The sequence below is a fragment of the Seriola lalandi genome, unplaced genomic scaffold (genome assembly GCF_002814215.2).
Source record: "Seriola lalandi dorsalis isolate HSWRI2012SDOR001 ecotype SW California unplaced genomic scaffold, Sedor1 jcf7180002054767, whole genome shotgun sequence".
Taxonomy (NCBI): Eukaryota; Metazoa; Chordata; class Actinopteri; order Carangiformes; family Carangidae; genus Seriola; species Seriola lalandi.
In genome coordinates, this window is record NW_019525320.1 from 1839821 (window position 1) to 1862031 (window position 22211).

The window sequence follows — 22211 nt, forward strand, 5'->3', positions numbered from 1 at the left end:
GTGACTAGACTACAACACTGATAAAACCCTTCTCACAGAGCACACAGGTGTAATTATTATGGGTGTGTTCAATGGATTAGTTTGTCAGTTAGAGAGCCCTGGTAATTCTGAAACTGAATGTGGCCGTTAATCAGTGTGGCCTGATTATTTACACCTGTGTTTTCCCCTTTATTGAACTAAGCTCAAACAATCAAAGAGGCAGAGCTCAACTTCAAGCTCAATACAAAAAAAAAAGAACAGAAACACATGCTTGCTTCCAGTATCATGCAGTTGTACTCCTCGCTTTTCCTCCATTTATCCAAGAGACCTATAGAATACAAAAGTTCACCACTGTACAGTAAAATCTACTGATTTGAACTGCAATTCTGCACTTCTCATCCAAATTATATCTTTCAGAGAAATAGCTTACCTGGAAAAGCAGGTGGCCATTAGAAAGCCAGTCATTAAAGTCTTTCTAAAATTCGCAAAAACACACACACACACACACACACACACACACACACACACACACACAAGGTTCGACAGATTCAAACTCACATAAATTACAGTCTAAATTTAAGCATGTATCCTGTGTTTAACGAGTCTGTGAGGAAGTTTCCCTGCAATGAAACAATCTCAGTTAAAAGCTGCATCATGCACACCTGCGTTAATCAAGCTTTTGGGTCGAATTGATCCATCCCACTTTACAAAAAGAAACTTTCCCATTGCGTTTGCACGCGCTTTCTCGCTGCCTCCCTCCCTCCCTCCCTCATCCATTCACTTACTCACTCACTCATTCACTTCAGCAGCTGTATAGAGGAAGTGCTGGAAGCAGTTAAACTTTGCCACAGCTGTATTAAATCTTCATTTCAAGGTGGGTGCCGCATGCTCTCATTTATTTATTTTTTTTAAATTAATACTGCAGTGACACTAAGCTTGCTAGTATTTCTGGTCAGTGTACTGTAGCCCGTTAAAGGCCAGGACAGGTGTGACAAATGTGCAAAATATGGTTTAGAGGATGTGAAACGTCAGGACATATTCAGAGCCGATACTGTTAACGTTCAAAATCAATCTCACACCTTATACTCTGCTACAGCTACATTACCACTAGCTTTCACCAGCCTAAAACGATGACACTTTACTATTTAGATAGGTTCACTGATTTAAAAAAAAAAAAAAGAAAAAAGAAAACTGGTGGTAGCACTCGGTCAAAGCATCCACTTTTTTTCCCTGCACACCCCACATAGAAGATCACATATGATCAGAATTGCTTTGTTAATCACCATGACCACTTGGGGCGCCTTTGAGCTGCACTTGATATCTGTTTAGGTTTTACATTTTAGAAGGAAAAAGGTTAAAGTTAGAGAGAAAAGTCATGATCATTTGAGTTTCTTCTTGAAGAGCTTTATTATTGACTTGTTCTGAATGTGTATATGAAAAACTATGGATGTGCAGAAATATAGTTCTGTCTATACATAAGTGATATAAGCAATTAAGCACAGACAGCATGAGTCCTGTCATTTATGTTGCCAGATTCTCTAGAACCAAATTGCCCAACTGCTACAAATAAGATGAAATAGATAAAAAGATAAATTGTAATTTGAACAGAGGTCCTATTTGCAAAAGGAATTGGCTTCCTGGCACAGTTAATGGCAGGTGTATCCGAGGGAAGCTATTTGCATTGTGGTTGCAGATTGGTAAGGTGACGACTGACTCTGGCTCCATTTCTTGGCTAGCAGCGCAGGGGGGGTGGAGAGCAATGTCGAATTTATCCTGGTATCTGCAGGGCTGGGCATGCCTCTATGCATATATAACCCCCGAGCTTCTTTCTACTCTTGCCTTGCTCAGCGTCTCTCAGGGACTCTCAGCCTGCTCTCCCTCTGTGGCCTCCTCCTTTGTGCTGCTGACCAACTTTTGCACTAAGACAACTAAGAACCATGGCCCAGCAACAGCAGATAAGGTATGAACCCGACCAGACCCTCCAGAATTATGTGTGGGCTGCTTAAAGAAAAAAACAGGAATAAAGCATGCCTTAATTATTTAATTACATTAATTTTATATAGTAAACTGTTCTAGTGTGCAATCTGTTGTTTCTACTTGGCAAATCGTCGATGCCTTGTGAAGTGTAATGGCTCAGACACATAGGTGTATGTTGTTTGATTTACTCTGTTTACAAGTTATTTCTGGAGGACTAGTTTCCCAGAGGCAGAGTCACTCTGTACCCAGTTCTGTTGCAATGCTAATGCCTCACACACCACAAACACATATACACACCCAAAGAAATATATTTAATTACTTTCCCACACAGATAAGGTCCTCAGTCTTGTGCTTTAGATGACAACTTCTTGTACTGTTCACTTTCAGCAGGTTCTGTCACTCTACCTGGGAGCGCCCCACCTTACTCTACTGGCAAATGTAATGAGAATAGGAATGATTGTTATCTGCATGTCTGTTGTGACTTGTTCTTGAACAGCCTCCCGGCCAAACTGATCAATGGAGGGATTGCAGGCATGGTAGGAGTCACCTGTGTGTTTCCTATCGACCTGGCCAAGACCCGCTTGCAGAACCAGCGCAGCGGGCAGCAACTCTACAAGAACATGTAAGGTTCTTGGAGAGAAGATCACTGAAATCTGTGCTGTATTTGTGATACTGTTTACTTAATTAAATGTACACATAATGGCCTTTTCTTACCATGTCAGTTTCTTGAAGTCATCGCCTTTCAGTGAAACCTTTTTAGAGCGAGCTGAGCTGTTGTCCCAATTTTGGGAACAAATTAAACTTTTAAGATTTTCTGCACTTTGTTTTTTTGTTGAGTACACCATTCTGTGATAGCAAAACATAATTTGACACAGCAGAATATAACGTGACAACCTTCTGTGCACAGCTAATCTATTTCTTTCTCCTCAGGATGGATTGCCTCATAAAGACTGTCAGATCTGAAGGCTACTTTGGCATGTATAGAGGTAAGACTAGTCAGACTGGCCATACTTAACTGTTGTGACATGTTGAATAATTGCCTTGAATAAACTTATCCTACTTTTGCTAAGTTAAGTAAGAGTTTATATTAATTATATGTGCAAATGTCATTGTCTGATTTACAACCTCTGAGATCCAGGAAGTGGAATTAATATCCCTCACAGACAGACACCCTGTTGCCTGTTCATTTGTTACATCTACTGTTCCAGTTTTATGAAATAGATTATTTGTTTCATTTATCTTTGCTATGCAAAATGTGCTGACTGGCTATGGTTCAACGAGAGTGGTTGTGTTTCTTTTTTAATCAAAATTACGTTTTGTCATGAGCAGTGCTTGTTGTTGCAGGTGCTGCAGTAAATCTCACCCTGGTAACCCCAGAGAAGGCTATCAAGCTAGCTGCTAATGACTTCTTCCGCCACCAGCTGAGCAAAGACAGGTGAGTTGGTAGGACTGAAAGAGATAAGAGTCTTGTATTGCAATGACGTTCTTGGTTTTTAAGTTGGTGTCTGTGTCTTCAGTGGCAAGTTGACGGTGTTCAAGGAGATGTTGGCAGGATGCTGTGCAGGAATGTGCCAGGTCATTATCACAACACCCATGGAGATGCTCAAGATCCAGTTGCAGGATGCTGGCAGGCTAGGTAATTACAAGACAAAGCAGCAGAATAGATTACCGGCATCAAATTGTGCTTTGGGATGTTACTTTTTACACCTTGTTTCATGTTTCTTGCTAGCGGCCCAGCAGAGGGTGATGCCTAGCGTGGTAGCCACTCTGAAGATGGGGGGGACCAGTGCTGTTCTCAGCCGTGCTTATAACACCAGCCCTGCACCTCAAGTCATGCGAGTGTCCGCCACAGAGATCACCAGAGAGCTGCTGAGGACCAAAGGAGTCACGGGGCTGTACAGGGGACTCGGGGCCACGTTGATGAGGTGAGATGTGGCCTTGCTTCAAAAGTTTTTCCATCCTCGGTTAGCGGTCTCTTACTTTAGTGAATATGCTTGTCTGTTGTCTTTCCAGGGACATCCCATTCTCCGTTGTGTACTTCCCTCTTTTCGCACATCTGCACCAGCTCGGCCAGCATTCATCTGAGGACCCATCTGTGCCCTTCTATTGGTCCTTCATGTCTGGCTGTGCGGCTGGATCCATTGCTGCAGTAGCTGTCAGCCCCTGTGACGGTGAGGGACTCGGTCTACACAGAGATATCTGCTCAATGTTTGGGGAACTGGGAACTGATGTTTTGCAGATTTTTATAAATTCTCAACTGAAATAAGTTTTGTTTATGTCTTGTGCAGTGGTCAAGACAAGGCTACAATCGCTCAAAAAAGGAGCTAATGAGGAAACCTACAATGGAGTGGTGGACTGTGTCAGGTAATCCTATGTTTATTATTGGATTTCCAGCAGATATAACTGGGATGAGTCAAGCATTGTGCCTTTGCCCCTCTGGCGTTGGCACATAATGGCATAAGTTCCACCCTAACGCTGTACTCTGTCCTCTATTGCAGAAATATCCTGAGAAAGGAGGGGCCCGGAGCGTTCCTCAAGGGGGCCAGTTGCCGGGCCCTGGTTATTGCTCCACTCTTTGGCATTGCCCAGGTTGTGTACTCTGTAGGAGTTGGAGAGTTCCTGCTGGGGTACACCCCCCACAACATCTACTCTGCATAAACAAGCTGTTCCCTTAGTCTTTCTGCCGCCTCATTAAATTACAGGCAGTTATGGACCCAGCTCTCCATTACTGTGTACCTCTTTATTGCTGGAGGTTTTCAGAGTAAAACGCTAAAGGGACCAGAGAGATGCCATTTTATTTCAAAATGGTTTCAAATTATGCCTTTTAGCATAACTATCTCTTATCTAAGAGAGGGAGATTGAAACACACCTGTCCATATGGGCTTCAGTGGAGCTTATCGCGAGAAAGGAATCGCTTTCCTCACTGAGGGACTTGATAGTCCAACATAGATCACCATTTTACCCACGTTAGACTTGAGTCCACTCCTGCGGCACCAAACCTTTCCCCCCTCTTTCCTTAGATTTAGACCATACCCCTAAATGCAACCCGTATCACTTACCCTCCACAGTAACCCTAACCTGTGTATCCCTCCCAACTGCCCCATCTTGGCATTCACTCGGTGATGGCTGTTACACAGTGTTGCAAAGTGTGCGAAGGAGCACCAATTGACAACAGCAGAATATTGAAACTTTACTTGAATAGCTTCAATCCTGTTTTAAAGGGTTACATGTGAAACTGGGCCATGGATGTTGATTCCGGTCTGTGTACAGTATATAGTGTATTTGTTTTTAAAGTAGATGTAATTTGGTAAATAATGTTGTTAACAAAATGATTGCCACATGCTGTCTTCTAAACAGCCCGGTTGGGAAAAGACCTGGTGGCTTTTATTCGAAACAAACATGTGGATTTCCTCCTATCCACTGCTGTGCTACACAGTGATTCTGTGCTGCATTACTTTTCCGTAACAAGGAGTGGTTTTTCCACGCTCTAAATAGTTTACCCATTCTCGGTATCTACACTGCTCTTTAAATAGTTGGTCACAACACAATACCCTACCGTAGAAGCTTTCTGTTGTTTGCTCTGAAAAATAATTGCGGTTGAGGTGTTTGGGGTTTTTACTGGGCACTGTGAATATTACTGTGGCAGCCTGTACACAACTCTTACGTAACTTGCAAGCTAAACAGTTCAGTGAGGCCCACTACAGTTGACTTTGGAGAGCAGCTTTTTGTGGTGAAAGTGATGTTGTTAAATGTCGTTAAACTAGAGTGATGATGGACAAGACTCTGAAGTGCTTTTGGGACCAAGTCGTCTGGGGGGGGGGGGCTAGGCACTTTCTCTTAGTTGACTGTGACTGCTCAGGTTTTTCTAGTCAGTTAGAAAATAGAGGAGCTCACACAAATGTATCATTATTGGCACTTTGAGGCAGAACCAAGTGCAGTGTCGGGCTGCACTCTTTTATTTCTGGCAAATTTCATGGGTCAAAGTACTTTCAATTTTACCAATGTAAATATATATATCCTGTATTTGTTCAGTTTTCTCAAACTGTGTAAGTTGAATTCAAATTGAGAACAATTTTCAACATTTCAACATGTCAAAACCAGTCGAGAAGATAATTATCTATTTTCTAAGTTCATTTTAGAATTACACATGTAAATACAGATTTTTAAATGCCGAATAAATATTTATAAATTCAGTGTTTTATTTGTGTTGTTTGTGGAGTGGAGTGCGTGTAGCCTGAAGTGTTGCATATTATAGTGTACGTTATAGTGTTCATTCATGCATTCTCAGGTAGGGCTATTGGGACAGGTTGACTGTATACTAGTGCTTTTTCTGATGCAAGCTTGAAAGGTGTTACCCTACTCCCCCACACATGCATCACTGGCAAGGATAAGTTAGTGGCAGTGAAAATGCTCATGCTGCAGTGTTGGGGTAACTCTACACTGGGTATTCCTCATCGCACGCATAACTATACACTCAGCTAAATATTCAGCTGCCCTTTAAGCTCAAGTGCAGAAAGGTGAAACTCTTGACATGAGACTCATGCGACTAAACCTGGAAACCTACCTAATCACACAAGATATCAAATACAATCAACTGGGAGGAATTATAAAAGAAATAACGTGAGGATGTAATAAGTTAGAAGTTTGAATGTGTATAAAATGATCTTAAATGTTACATTGAAGATTTAAATTCTAAACAAGCTGCATTAAAACCATAATCTGTAAATATAACTCATTCACACCACCCGAATGACCTATTTCCTGTGTACTACAGCCAATTAGTCTTCATGTGCCTGGGGGTCATCCCATTCCTGATTCTAAATTTGTACCTACAACTACAGTATACACAGCTAAATTTAGAAATCTACGTTTTTATGTTTTGTTCCAAACAATTAAAAAAATCGTTTTAAAATGTCACATGAAATTATCAGCCTGCGTAAATTACGTTTGGCTTGATGTGGAGGTTGTATTTCAATACTGGAGGTCATTGGAAGCGGACTTACTGGTATATAAGCCATGCTGCGAGCAGAGTATGTGACTGAGGCCGTGTGTGTTATGGTGGACTGATGCTGACTGACATCATGATAAAGAGTCACAAGTAAAATAAGAAAAATCCCATGTAAAGATACTTGTCAGAACCAGAAAAGTAAATGAAAAAATACTTCAACTATTAAAAAACTGTTTTTTTTTTTTTTGTGTGCCATGCAAATGACCTTTGAACCTTCTCCAAAAAGGCCTACTCTGTTTTTTAATCAACAAAGATATCCTGACACATCTGTAAACCTGCTGCTCCCTTGGAAGAAGACATCTGACACACTGTCACGTCACTTCAGTAATGGACCAGTGTGTCAGTTCCTGTGAAAGCTTACCAGATTTCAATATAACATTAATATAAACTGACAATGTCGGAACATGTACGGCCTTTGTGATGAAAGAAGGAAACTGACACAGGAAACTCTGTAAAACTTTAAAAGCTTTATTAAACTTCAATCACCTATCTTCCTGAGAAGCCTGGAATGGTATTAAAATAAATTAACACACAATCAACTATGAAAGGCTCGACTGTGTACACAGTTTTTTTTTTTTTTTTTTTTTTTTTTTAGGAGCACAGTACATTACATCTCCAGATTTGCTCAAAACAAATATAACTGAGGAACACAGCAACAGCATTGTGGATTGAGTAGCACTAAACTGTTCCTCGTTCCTCCTATTTTAGCTCCACAGAGCCTCTGGAGTGACAGTCTAGTGACTCTGTTGTGTCATCTCCGTCCTCAGAGTAAACACTACCTACTGTCATCCTAACAGCCTGAAGTGGTAATTAAGCCTTTGTTGTGTCCTCACATGTTTAAAATCACACTAAAATGTGAAAAAAAAAACAAGCAAAAATAATATTCACAAGTGCTTGTGTCCCGTATAGTTTGATCATCTGGACTTCATCAACATTCAGATTATTGTTTAGAGTCCTGAGAATAGATTTTTATTAGTACCAAAAGGCTTTTGAAATAGTTGGAAGAGAAAACTGTTCTTTTCACCACTTCAGCTCTCTTGGCTGAGAAGACACAGTGGAGTGCCACGCTCAAAAACACACCAAAACAATAATGGCAAGTCGAGCCATATGTGCTACTCGTCCACTGTGAATGACAATTAATAGCGGTCCAACTCTACAAACATATGTACACTTCTGCTACGTTCAGACAGCCTGTTGTTCAAAAATAGCTGGATATCGAAGAAAGGCACGTTAAGAGACTGTTTTGGCTGTGTGGATCTGGTTTGACTACACTGTCATGACTAAAGCATGGTATAACTACTGCAAGCGTCTGTCTACACACAGCATGTTAAATAGTAACTATCACATCAGCCACAAATAATGTACAACTACAAAAAACAAACAAAAAAAAAAAAACTCAAACATATTTACATACTGGAGTCCTGACACTTGGAATAAACCCTTCAAATTCAAACACTGGCCTGATTTAACCTGGATAAATGTGTCTCTATCCAACAGCCCTCCTATCTGCTGAGGTCAATAAAATGGGAAGAATACAGGGGTGATTTCCTTGGGGTTTTTGTTGTGGGCGGTGTACTTTTAAGGCACACAGGGGGAAAAAGATGGAAGAGCTGGGAAGACATCAAAGATCTGGCTCGGATAACTGGATTTCACAGTGACAGCACCTATTCTCAGTTGACCGGCTAGTATATGTATAGCCTGAAAACATATCCATATGGTCTAGCTCCAGGGTACTCTCTTACATAAGGGAGCACACATATTATTAAGGGTAGGAAGTGGTATTTATGTCACTGAGTCGCTTCGCCGTATAGATGAGGAGCTTTTCCTTCGGGATGACGAGGGAATTTGGTTCGTAATTCAGTTGGCTTTTTTTAAAAATTTAAATCATCTTTGAAGGATCAGACCAGCGTGTCTGCAAAATCATGCACACTACATGGTTTTAGATGTTTTGATGTACAGTACTTTTCCTACCACTACATGCAGCCTCCCCATTCGTTTCTGCTCAACAGATGACCTACTTGAATATATAAACCCACCACAGTGAACATTTCTGAAACGTTCCAGTGTTGTTTTCAAAGTGGTTAACTTTTAGTTCAAACTGTGCATGATTTGTAGTAAATGAACTAAAAAGGGCAAACCCACTGGTCTGGTCCTTTAAAGGAATAGTTCAAGATTTTAAGAAATACGCTTTCTTACCAAGAGGCAGAGGAGAAGATCGACACCACTTTGTGTGGAAAATATAAGGCTACAGCTGCATAAAAACTGGGCACAAGAGGTCGTTTGGCTCTGTAAAGTGAGAACAAAATCTCTCCAAAATGATCCACACAGAGCCAGGCTGGCTATTTCCCTCTGTTTCCAGTCTTTGTGCTTAGCTAATCTCACCAGTTGCCGGCCGTAGCTTCATACTTATCGTACATGAGTTAGATATTTTCTAATCTAACCCTCAGTAAGGAAGTGAATGAGAGTATTCCCCAACAATATTGAACTAGTCCTTTAAGATAACTGTGGATTTTCCTTATAAAGAGCAACCTGTGTTGATTGCATAGTTCGCGGAGTGCGTATACAGCATGTTGTATGTGTGTGAGTAAGACCATTCGGGCTGCATGATGGATGCATTCTCGAAACATTCACGGGCCATTCCCTCTCTTGACACTCAACTCTGATTCCACCAATCAGGACTCCCCTACGAGACGCCAGACAAGGCTGCCGTCTCACGTAACACAACATTGCTGTGTTTATGTGTGCGCATCCGTGTGTGTCTTGATTTGTGTGTGCACAGATAAGCACACACAGCTGCCTTCACCTCGGATTGCTCTCTCTGGGCTTAAGTTTCCCACAGCCACAGGGTCAGTGTCAAGGCAGTGTGAAAAAGCATTGACGCTCCTGTGACAGTATGTGGGTTAAAATTTGTAGTGGTAGCCAAATGGCCATGAGGAAAAACAATCTTGACAAATTGTCAGGGCAACATCGCAAATTATTCTGTTCCTACTGGAAATGTGAATTACCAGCCTGTTATGAAAAGTCAACTCTGCTACTTAGCTTGTGACGGCAAATAAATAAATAAAATTTCAGAGAGAATAAAGATCAGGTCAGGAGAGCTGAGTTGAGCACCGCAGACGAAACGGAAGTTTTAGAGCATGGTCAGTTTCCTGGGTCGCTGGGTGGATGATAGGACAGGGGTTGACATTTTATCTGATGGCTGTACAGTCTCTCGGGGGTTGAGTAAAGGAGGGGTGAGGGGTACAGGTCAAGGATCCAGCTTAGATAACCTCCCTGCTGTTGCGAATGGCACAACAGAGTACCATACTGAAGATCATCCCAATGATCTATTGAGAGGGAAAGAGATTATTATTTATTTTTTTGGTAAATAAAACAATTCTCGATGACAGTCTGCGTGTGTCTGTGTGTTTTCAGCTCTTCTCAGATCCAGACTCACCATGACTCCAGCAATGCCGATGCCCACGTACCCGATGATGTAGAGCTTACTGTTGAAGAACTCCTTGATGCCTGTCTCACAGTCCTGCAGAGCAAAGATAAGAGGAGTCAAGCAGTGTTAAGCCTCGAGGGAACCAGGATGTTTTGTATGGCACCATGACTCATTCATTCAACAAATAAAGGGCAGAATAGAACTGGCATCCTGAGTCTGGAGCTGGTGACAGATCTTACCTTGGTATCTGGTTGGGGATCAGGGCAGGGGTTTGCGGCGGTTCCGCAACAGTTCAGCTGAAAGTGGGAAAAAAAATATAAGAGGATGAAACATATTATAAGCCATTAGCTCGTGCTATTTTCCTGTCAAAGGTTAGCCTAAATGTGTTGTTTTTTTTTACTTACTACTTTCTGGTATGAGATGATCATAGTGCTGTTATTGTTTTCATTGTAAGTTGTTGTGTAGAAGTTCTGAACGTCTTCGACGATCTGTGTGAAAGAGGAAGAGCGAATGGCGTGGTGCAATCAGGACTTCTCACACTTATTGTAGTATGTTAAAACATCATATTAACTACTTAAGCTATGAAATAACAAACGTACTTTGTCTTTGTTTAAGAATCCAAACACCCCCGCTGCCACCTCAGCTCCAAAGATGATCAACAAACAGGCAAAGAACTGAAAAAAAAAAATCCACAGATGAAAGTAAGTACACAATACTTGTAAATAGGATACAGATGCATTTCAGTTCAGTTTTTGCTCATGTTTTTGTGTGCATATGCACTCACTGAACCCAGCAGGCACTGAGATTCTCGCACAGCTCCACAGCAGCCAAAGAAACCAACCAACATCACCAGGCTGCCAGCACCAATCAGTATATACACACCTGGGGGAACAGGGAAAAAGAAGGTTGTCACTAACATCCGGTAAGGGCAATTGTAAACGAGACCTTTAGTCATGAGGAAAACACACGTCAGAATATCATTTATTTTGAGAGATTTTGTACATTAACATAATTACGATAAGTTGGACTAAAATGGTGCATTCGCTTTTCTTCTGTACGTTGATTCACCGGGAAATCTCTGTTAAAAAATGCTTTGCTTTTCTCCTCTAGTTCATCTGGCAATTTTCATTTGGTACAACACCAGCAGGTGGCAGCACAGAGCTAAGAATGTGAAGTGAAGTGGTCAGACTGGCTCAGACTGTGGCATTAACATTTCAGACAGTACTATTTCTGTGGTCAGCTGAACAAATGGCAGCAAAGTGATTGATGCTTTGTCAGATCCCTTTTTAGAGCCACTTGTTGCCATTTGTTTCACAAGGCATACGAGATGCCTTGTAAAAAGCCTTCTTAGCATGATCCTGTTTTAAGTGGCAGCTCTTAGTGGGATGCTTCATGTCCCGTAGATGCCCTTATCTCCCCTAAACCCTCTCATTAGGAAAAGTACATCATGGGTAGGTCTGCAGGGAGGAACCCAACAACAGATTGGTTCCACAAGTGTGCTCTTACACAGGTGGGGTCTGTTGCTAGGCGACAGCTCTGCAGAGGACGGGGTGAGAGAGGACGCATCAGCCCCCAGGTGATGACGTGGGCTCATGTGGGAAAGAGTAAGGAGGATCGGTTCATAGGATCCCAGTGTGTCAACAAAAAGACTTGATGTGATACAATAATTGAGATGGGAGTGCCATTTCCTTTGTTGTTAGGAAGGACAGTTTAGTTGCCAGCTGGAGGTGTCAAATGATCAGTCAGCAAGCTGCTGACAAGCGACGTTGCCGCATCAACACAACTTAACAAGATGCGGTTTCTACTTTCCAAGAAGACTGTACTGCTTTTCTCTTTATCTAGCTCTTAGTCTGAAGTTGTTCTAATTTTCTTATCATACATCATTCAAAGTAAGAAGGTATGTCCTGGGCTTGAAGCCATGGGAACGAGGCATAGCAACTGTTGAGTGCTCTCAGCTGTCAAAGCCATGTGTAGCACTATACTCTCAGTGGACCTGACAGAGGCCACTCATCCTCTGTCGACACACATGGACATCTGAGTCTCGGTCCACACACAAACACAAGCAGACAGAGAGAAGTGATGAAATAATGTTACACTATTATAGGACTCACTGTACTACAACAACAATCACTAAGGAAACACTTGTCCGCCATTACGCAACGATATCACCCTCAGCAGTACAGCTGGATTTGGGAAAGAAAAGAAAGTGCCAATCAGTCAGAGGGCTGAAAAGAATAGTTCAGTGTGGAGACGGTAATCCCATGCTGGACGGCTAAACACCTCTCTCTCCTCTTCTCGCCCATTCTGCACTGTCATTTCATCTGACGTCCCATCTTGTTTTTGATACAAACTTTTGCCACGGATCCCCATCTGTTTCTATGATTGTCTTCTTCCATATGCCTTTTCAACTGTCCCCACTCCTCCCCCCTGTCTCTCTCTTTCCATCTGGGGAGGGTGACTGATTGAAAGGTGGTGTAGCAGCCATGTGGTTTCCCTTGTGCATTTATGCATGTAAAGCACCCATTTCCTGTTATTCAAACTAATAATAGAAAAAGTGTGAGAGGATGTTGAATTGAACTGAATATATTGAAAAAATATTCTGAAATTTATTTGTGTACGGCAAAACTTGGTAGTGGGACACCCGTCAAACTGGGACAATCACATACGTCAAACATTCACACATAAAAAGACAGACTTGTGTAGAGGCAGGGGATATTTGTTTCTGTGTGTGTGTGTGTGTGTGTGTGTGTGTGGGGCTTTTATATGTGGTAATGAAGTGTGTATTTCTGTGTATTTGCGTGTGCATGGAGGGCGGCCTGTGGTCGGAACATCCCCTCTGACACAGAGGCAGACATTTATTCGCAGGCAAACCCAACATTTTGTCATAGCAATAGAGAGCTTTAATTTTCAGAATTGTTATTAAAAATGCCGCGTTATCTTCAATACAGCAAAAATAAGAGAATGGCCTTGAATTTCCATTTTCCATTGATGATATCAGTCAGCATAAAAGTCTAATTGCTGATATTTTATAGGGAAACAACTGAACTTTCCTTGGCCCATTTAGAGTGGTTTCCCAGCTGCATATGTTTAAAACACAAACCCAAGCAGTGCTTTACAAGAAAAAAAAAAAAAAAAACCAATGCGGTGATGAAAACACAATTTATCATTTCAAGTTGACAGCAACAGCATTTCCACAGATTTTCAGCTAAACCTTTGGTGAACTATTCAACACATGTACTGAATTATGGCCTCGTGTTGAATGTTATTATTAGGCCCTACACATCTGTGTGTACATCGACTGTGGAGATTAGCCAAGGTGTGTTATGGTACTCACCAATGAAGAAGGTATCTGGAGCCTTATCACCATTGAGCAGAGACACAGTCTCTGGGTCAAAACGTAGCCACAGCCCCACTGCCAGAACAAAGGATCCCATCAACTGAAGGGAGATAGGACAGAAATACATACAATGAGATGTGCTACGTGGAAAATACGGAGAAAAAACAGACAAATGCATAAGAAGTGGTCTGGAGTCGTGCACTCTTGAGACTTGTGTGTATGCAGACTTTAATTGCAACCAAACTCTAATAAATACCGACTGTATTCCCTGACTAGTCTCCCCTCGTCCTCCTTTCTACCCGTTCTGGTTAAAGATTTAACAATTGCTGAATAGGCAGATGGTTAGAGAAACACACTGGCTAAAAAGTAGATCAGTTTTCTGTTATGTATCTGATAGTGAAGCATGTTTTTCATATCATTTTTATCCTGGCTTAAGGTCTGACATCATTTGCTGTGAATCGGTCTCCGCACTAATCACAAAGGCAATATTCTTTTCATCTAAAGCACAACAGTGGAAGTGCATGTTTTTCAGGTCTTCAGAAGGCTCGTTCTTTTGCTCTCCCTGAATGTGATTTTCCACATAACGACAGCAACCGGTGCTGTGGAGTTTCCACTCCAGCCCTCCGCCCTTTGCACCTAGGCAACAGAAATATCATTTCATTAAAAGGTAGTTAGGCTAAAATTTCATATATTGTGTCAAACAATAGGTCTGGCTACGTGGGTGGATTATTAAAGTGTTCTACAGCAATAGATCCCAGCAAAATGCAACTTGTGTAACTTTCAATCAGCCCTTGGCGAGCTCTGGCTTCCCAGTGGGGAGAAAATGACCCGCTTGGCTGTGGGCAGCAGTGTGGCACCTTGAGCTGAAACAGGCTCTCCTGTTTGTTTGGAAATGCGGTTCCATGTTGCTCATATTTTCCTTCATCTAAACCACCATTACTATACATCGGATACAAAAAATCATACTCCCGGCAATGCTCTTGCTTTGCTAACTGACTGTTATTTCTCTATTCATAGGAGCTTGGAGTAAATACTCCTTTCTGAGACCTAAGATGCTTTCAAGGGCTGAGACTGGGGTGGGTGCTCCACTGACAGATCAATACTGAGAGGTTTTAATGATCACTGAGCCCAATGCCCCCTGAGGATAATCCAGTCTAAAAACCTTTTTGAGCTGAGCTTCAAAACAGATAGTGTCTATGTGTGTGTATGTGTGTAGATAAATGAAATGATTTGTCTAAATGGACCGTATTTAGGAGTGCTCGTCACATGGTCTCTCTGTGTCCTAGATCTCAGAGTTTAGGTAGACCGCTGTGTGTGTGACTGTTTGTTTTTTGTGTCCCTGAGCTCTGTTAGTTGAATACATCAAGAGAAACAAACCCCGTTGCCAAGTTCAGGCCAAAACAAACAGTTCCATGACTGTATCTTTAATTTACTTTATGACCTTTTGTTTACCAAATCTACCCTACTCATTTCTGGTTCTGTAATTTCTCTAATTTTGGTCTTTATCTTCTGTTTCTCCTCCTCATCCTCACGGCCTCCACTCCTCTTCTCCTCCACTCCAGGTTAGATTTTATGGTGTTGGTCTGAGGTAAAACCAGTAGCTCAGTTGTAAAGCATCGATATGGGACAGGTGTTGGGAAGCTGGCTTCCTCCCAGACTGAGGATTTAGTGTTTGCCTGGTGATGTATGGGACAGCTGAGCTTTTGGAGTTTCAGGATTAGCAGGTCCAAAGTGATAAAGCATGGTGAAGTGAAGGCTGCAGATCTGTAGACTTACTGAACCAGGCTGGATTGGTCCAGTGAGGGGCTCTGGATCTATTTAACAGTGGTATTTGCTGGAACACCTGATGGTGCGATGGTGTTGGTGGAGGTGTGAGGTGAGCACGACTACTGCCCACTGAATTGTGTTCATATGCACGCAATGCTAGAAGAGCCGGGTCATCCCAAACTGCTGTAGATTGTGTTCGCGCTGTATGGAGGAGCAGGTGGTTGTTTCACAGTTCAAAAGAGCTTAGAGCTCGGCCAAACCTCATTACTGTTATGGCTACATTTAAAAAGCTTTTCAAAACCAGATGCATAGATGGGTCTCATTATGAAACAAGGGGGGCTACGTCCAACACTGCCTTCAGTAGCTGACACACTAAATGGATTCACAAGGCACTCCTGAGCCTCACTATCCCATAGGTCCCATTAACCCCGTCACTGCTTACAATCAACCCCCTCCTGCTTTACCCCCCACCACTTCGTCTGCCATCATTACCCAGGCTGACACCAAACACACCCCTCCCTCCTCCCTGCTTCTCTACTTCCCAAATCTACGCCCCTCACCCCTCTGACTTATCTCTGTGTGTCCCCCTCCTCTACCCCACCTCATCTCACTCCCTCCCTCCCAACCTCACCCACAGGACAAAGACCCACTGTCTCCCTGTGACTATATGCACACAATAGGAGGGAAACAGACAGACACAATGAAAGAGAGGGAAGGGAGAGAGGAAAAGAGAGAATAACTTATTAGAGGACCCATCATCTTTTTTTTTCTTTGCCTGAGGATATAGACTACAAGAGCATGTTGTCCTGAGACAAAGATAAAACTCTAACCCGTGTTCTGTATAGGTACTGTATAGTCTATACGTCCTCTCTTTCTGTCCTAACACCTGTGAAGATAGTTTGTATGTCTGGATATTCCTGGACGGGGATGGAAATCTGTGTTGAAGCTTTATTGAGGCTCTTTTACGGTTTAAGGCCTACTTTTTAACAGTGCAGTTAAATAGTCTTTTTGTGAGGGGGAATTTCCATGAGAACAGGGGCTGAGCTGACACAGGGCTGTGGTGTTGGTCAGAGACAGTCTGCGGCATTATCCACTTTCTAGGTTAGACCTTATTTTCAGGAAAAAAATCAAATAAAAAAAAAAAATAGTTAAAAATGTAAAATTAAAAGAACAGGATATGAAAGCAAAACTGTTGTAAACACCATCTTTAAATCCCGCAGTAAGTAGCGAGTGATTCAAGCTTGACAAAAATAGTTCTCTGTGTTGCCTGTCTGGCACATGTTTGTGAAAACAGATGCAAGTGCACATTAAAAATGATGGGCAGAAGGAAAGTGTAAATAGGAGTGAGATAATTATGGGTGGAGTAAATCCCATTGTACTCTTCCATGGGTGAGGGTGGGGGAGTGTAGTGGCACACAAACCTCAACAACACACACAAAAGTGTTTGCAGGGCTGAATACTGGAAAAATATTTAGTTTCCGTGTTCATGCTGATATCAAAGCCAGTACCAGAAATCTTCAAAATGTTTGAAAAGTCTTTTGATTTTTAACTAATGGCTGTGCAGAGTTATATACAAAATCTATATACAAAAAGGAAAAATCTCCGGGTTTGAAAACAAACTTTCTTCACTACTAATCGGAAATCTTTAAAGCAATAAAATATTCTTGCTTTAAAGGTATTTAAATTTTGTTTGGTAATTTAGTAATTTTACTTGACAGTGAACAACATTACATCTCACTAAAGTCAGTCACATCAGTCGTGGTCTTTAAATATTAATATCAACTATAATATAGGGTAGTGTCAACCAAACACAAATAATTCCAACAATAAAAATACCATGGCACAACACCACTTGAACTTAACGAATAAACTCCTGCCAATTAAAATCTAACCAAGGGAGTAAGATCAGCTGCACTACACCCTGTACTGTACTGTATATGATTTGTAAAGTATTGTGAAGTCTGTAATTTATTACGCCTTTGATAAGTCATCCATCCAGGAAAAACAGGCATAATCAGATCGGCCCTGCACCAGACTTGATGCCAAAAGCTTCAAACAATCCCTGTGCATAAACTGAGACTGTCTGGCAAGAAACTTAGTCTGTTAAATTTCCTGAACGCACGTCATACACATGCTTGCCCTGCAGAGATATTGAGATATTATCCACAATAATAAAATAGGAAAAAGATAATTAACAGTGGCCCTAGTCCTTTACTATTAACTCAGGTGTTTTGCATAATTTTAGTTTTGAACCAAATACAACTTCCCCAAGTTTACCAAATGTAAAGGCTTAACAAAACAAACAACAGTGCAGCATCAGAAAATAACACCTACTGATCATTGACTTATCACTGGCTAACCCTAACAGAAAAAGCCAGAGACCCAGGACGCTGCCCTGGGGGACGCCACTAGTCCCAGAAAGTACAATGACAGTCCCAGCAATCTGAACTCTCCCAAAGACAAGACATTAGTCATGCAATTGCTCTTTTTATAAAGTAAAAAAATCTAGAAAACAATCATCTTGTCAGTCAAGAAGGGCAGGCACTGACCATTTACCTTATAGGCCAGGATGTTACTATTAAAACATGGTGGCTGGTTCATATTTTGCTGCATCTGTGTGAAATGTCGGTAGTTGTAACATTTAAACACAAGCCACTGACCCCTTACTTACTTTTACGTCTGTAACAGCTAACTTTTGTTGTGTTATTATAATTTATATAATTGATCATTTTAAAATATGGCGGCAGTTCTGTTTCTAAATGTGCATTCTTATTTTGTGGAACTTGATATTACTTTTCATTTAGCGTGAGAAAATATTTGGTACATTACTTTAGGTTAAAGAGTTATATTATAATACTATTAAGTGTGTTTTACACAACAAATTAAAACATTCAATAGGCTAAAAAGCAGCTGTTTTATTTAACATATTTTAGGTTCCTCTGAGATGAAGCCTGACATTTCCAGTGTGGACCTCATGCTCATAAAGAAGAGTAGCTGTGTGGCTGTTGACTGAAACTTTTGCAGCGCAACGAATGCAATGCAAGCAATGCACAAAACACAAACACTGGTGTGGCCTTGATGAAACTTTTACAGATAGACAATGACATTGTTTTTCATTGTTGGACAGGTAACTATTAAAATATTTGTAAATACCAACAGGATTCAGAAACTCCCAAACTGTGTCATATCATTTGTTTTGATGAGGAGCAAGAAAACTGGGGGGAAATGTGTGGGAGAAACTCATCTTGCTGCACCTTTCACACATATCACTGTGAAGCAATGTTTGCCCCACACTGTTTGCCCTGTGGGCTTAATTTTTGACCAAATAGGGCAGTTAGTGAACTACAGCTCACAAACAGATCCCAGGGAAGCCAGCAAGGCATTGATGTTCTGTTAGTGGGTAAGTGGGTTGTATTTGCAGCTATCAGTGTAATATATACAAAAGTTTGGCCTGTGTTACATTACTGTCAGTTTAGTTAATTGAGCCCTGCAGGAATCTCACTACATCACAATGCTGTGACATGGAGGTTTTTAAACAAAGAGTATTGTATTGATTGATGAAAACAAGGGTGGTTAAGGGAATGGCACTCCCTCATTATTCAGGTTCAAGTGTGTGTGTGTGTGTGTGTCAGTATGTTTAACAGCTCCCATCATCCCAGCAGCCTGTCTCTGCTCTACTGTCCGCTCAGGGGATTTGAAGGGAAACATATCTGCCCCTCCTCCACCCGCTTTCATCACACACACACTCTTCTCATCATCTCTGACTCTACCATCAACAGAGGGGGCTGCAGCCCAGGGGGGGATTGGGATGCTGTGATTATGAGCAGAGGGTGATCACTGTTTAGTTGTCATTGACAGAATATGGGGAATGTGCAGAACTCCCACAGAGACAGCACTGAAATATGGAGGATCATCAGTTTATGTTTATTTGTGTGTGAGGTTCTGTGTGTCATTTAACACACACAGACAGCACACATCCACAGAATATCCCACTATCCTCATACTGATCTATTTTCTATCTTTATCTGGGTCAAGTTCATGCCAACTGTCCCTCTTTTGCCATGTGAGCGCGCAAACACGCACATGAATATCCCTCTCAATCTCCCTATGACCCTTTTCTTTCCTGTCACATTAGTCGTGTTTTTCTTCTTCTCTCACCAAGCATTCACTCTTGTCCTCCTTCTCCACCTTTTTCTCGTCCGTTCTCGTCTTCACCTGCCTGTCTCTGTTGAAATATGTCCACGCTCAGATGTATTAAAAGGAGATTTTTAGCGACAGACACACCCATCCTGGATGCAGGGGCAATAGTGTGAAGTGGAGACTCAGTGGTGTGACCACTTGTGTTGTGTTTAGGTCTCCGGCAGACTCTGCTGCTTAGCCAGGCAGGAGCAACAGACTGAAGTTATGCTATTGTCCTGCTGTCACAATGGATCCATTCACGGTGCACTCAGCGCCTGATCCACTCCACAGATGCTTGTTGGAAAATTTCTCTCTCTCTCTCTCTCTCACACACACACACACACACACACACAAAGGAACTTCCCCTCTAAGGAGTGTGCACAGTGGCACACATAAGCCAAAGTGTGCTCTTACACACACACACACACACACACACACACACAATCCATGGGGAGACCAACTTCTTGCAGACTTGAAATTAATGTGTGTTCATTTATAGCATTTAACAAGGATGTCAGGGTTTATGAAGGCATGAAGGACACACACACACACACACACACACACACACACACACACACACACACACACACACACACCTTTCACATCCACCTGACAGTTTGTCTTGAGAGTGGCCCAAATGCTGCTTTAAATAATAAAATAGAAAAGGGAGCAGTGGCGGGCGTGATGCCTCAGGCTGGTTGTGACTTCACTTTATCAATCAGATCTGTGGTGTTTGTTAATGAAGCAATGTGACGCAATGAGCCAACTGCTGAGTTTGTTTTCCATGCTGTCTCTCAGTCTCTCTCCCTCCCTCTCTCTGTCTTTTCATTCAGTCTTCCTTTCAAAAACACACTTCCCCGGGAAAAAAGGGGCGGGTTTTTTCCTCTGTGGAAAATCTGATTTGAACCCGGTGAGCCAAAACTAAAAAGCTCTGGCTGTCACCCTTTCCGCGCCACGCAGGGTAAACCCACGCCGGACGGCAACTAACCAAATAAAGCGCACTAGAGTCGGACGCGAGGATGAATGTCAGCATCGTTACTGAAAAACACGTGTCTGTGAAAGTCAGATGTACCGGAGTGAGGAGCCCGCCGCTGCTGCACTTGCTCCGTGTTCATTTACGCTCAACTCGCATCTCATCATCATCACCACACAACCCGCTGAACATGCACTTACCCAGAATATGAAGTTGAACACGAACAAAAGGTATTTGACGCATTTCATTCCACCTTCCACCTTCCCCATGTTGGCTCGATGCTGCTGTGTTCTGCCCTGATCCCCGTGAAACGCTCAGACGGTCTTGTTGGCTCCGCAGTGTGACAATAACGATCCAGCCCGGTCACAACACTTGTGCATCAAGCAGCTTTGACACTGTAACCCCTCTCTCTCTCTCGCTCTCTCTGTATCTCTCTATCTCTCTCTCTCTCTCTCTCTCTCTCTCTCGCTCACACACACACACGGACGCGCGCGCGTGCACGCGTTCAAAACACCGCAGGATCCGCTTAGACTCTTTCCAGACCGCCCCTTTCAATAATACAGAGGGGGCCCAAAGGGGGGGGACCGAGACTATACGATGGGAACTTGGCAAGTGTTTGGCAGAAATGTCTTTCTCCCTGTAACGTAAAATCCTACCTTACTGATACACACTGACATTCACTAGCCTATATAGTAAGTAGCCTGCGCCCATTTCGTATTTGACTCCAAATGTGTAACCTCATGTCACACTGTGGCATTTAAATGTTAAATTCCCATGTACCAGGACTGTGATGACATCGTTTACGGTTTTATAATATTCTTAAAATATGCATGAAACCCACAAAATGGTGAGTTTTCTGGTGTTTTCTTATAATTCCTGTAGCATCAGATAGTTTTCCTACAATATATAGTGGGCTGTTTTCCTCATGTTTATCATAGGATTAGCATATATTATCATATCATTATTATTTGTATTACCACACAAATGTCGTCATGCACACATGAAGTAAGGGAACCAGCCTATTTAATGACAGAACATTTGGAAAGTCAGACTTCACACACTGAACAGCAAGTATTACTAAGACAGCAAATGAACAAGCCTATAGTATATAAGTGGAAATTGGGTGTATTAGAAAACAACTCGCATTTACTCAACTTCCTTTTACAAGACAAACATGATGATAAGGTGCTGAGTCATTTCCTAACAGCAAGATGCAGTATCGTAACCTTTCCTAAACCTTTACTGTACATTTAAACCAGATTTCAGTGCAGCAATGTAAGACTCTTATGAATAATTAAACATAAAATGTCAAATATAAATAAATGAGCAAATAAAAGGAAATTTCAGACTTATTCATCAATAAGTCTGGCTTTAATTCTCCACAGACGGACTGGAAGCTAAAATACCTCCAGCTTCTGTCTGTTTGCTCCCCATAGAACAAAATTTAGTCCAGAGTGATGAGTTAAGGATTCCACTTGATACACGTTTATCATCCGCTGTCCTCCTCCTTCTTCAACTTAATCTTTAAAGATGCAGTGAAAATGTGTTTAAGTGAGTAAGTGTC

At 41.9% G+C, this 22211-nt stretch overlaps 2 protein-coding genes across 2 annotated transcripts; one reads left to right on the plus strand and one right to left on the minus strand.

The window, feature by feature from the left end:
- The first annotated feature begins 1805 nt into the window (after positions 1-1805).
- On the plus strand, positions 1806-6149 carry LOC111669007 (mitochondrial glutamate carrier 1-like). The gene is made up of 9 exons (XM_023425220.2): positions 1806-1939; positions 2453-2578; positions 2887-2942; positions 3301-3391; positions 3474-3592; positions 3686-3881; positions 3970-4127; positions 4245-4320; positions 4455-6149. Exons 1-9 carry the CDS (start codon positions 1917-1919, stop codon positions 4612-4614), a joined length of 1005 nt encoding a protein of 334 aa, XP_023280988.1. The 5' UTR covers positions 1806-1916; the 3' UTR covers positions 4615-6149.
- Positions 6150-7411: 1262 nt separating this feature from the next.
- On the minus strand, positions 7412-21097 carry LOC111669015 (CD9 antigen-like). The gene is made up of 8 exons (XM_023425233.2): positions 20848-21097; positions 13726-13828; positions 11176-11273; positions 10991-11065; positions 10796-10879; positions 10631-10687; positions 10401-10484; positions 7412-10290 (listed from the first exon to the last, which is right to left on the minus strand). Exons 1-8 carry the CDS (start codon positions 20914-20916, stop codon positions 10225-10227), a joined length of 636 nt encoding a protein of 211 aa, XP_023281001.1. The 5' UTR covers positions 20917-21097; the 3' UTR covers positions 7412-10224.
- Between the last annotated feature and the right edge of the window lie 1114 nt (positions 21098-22211).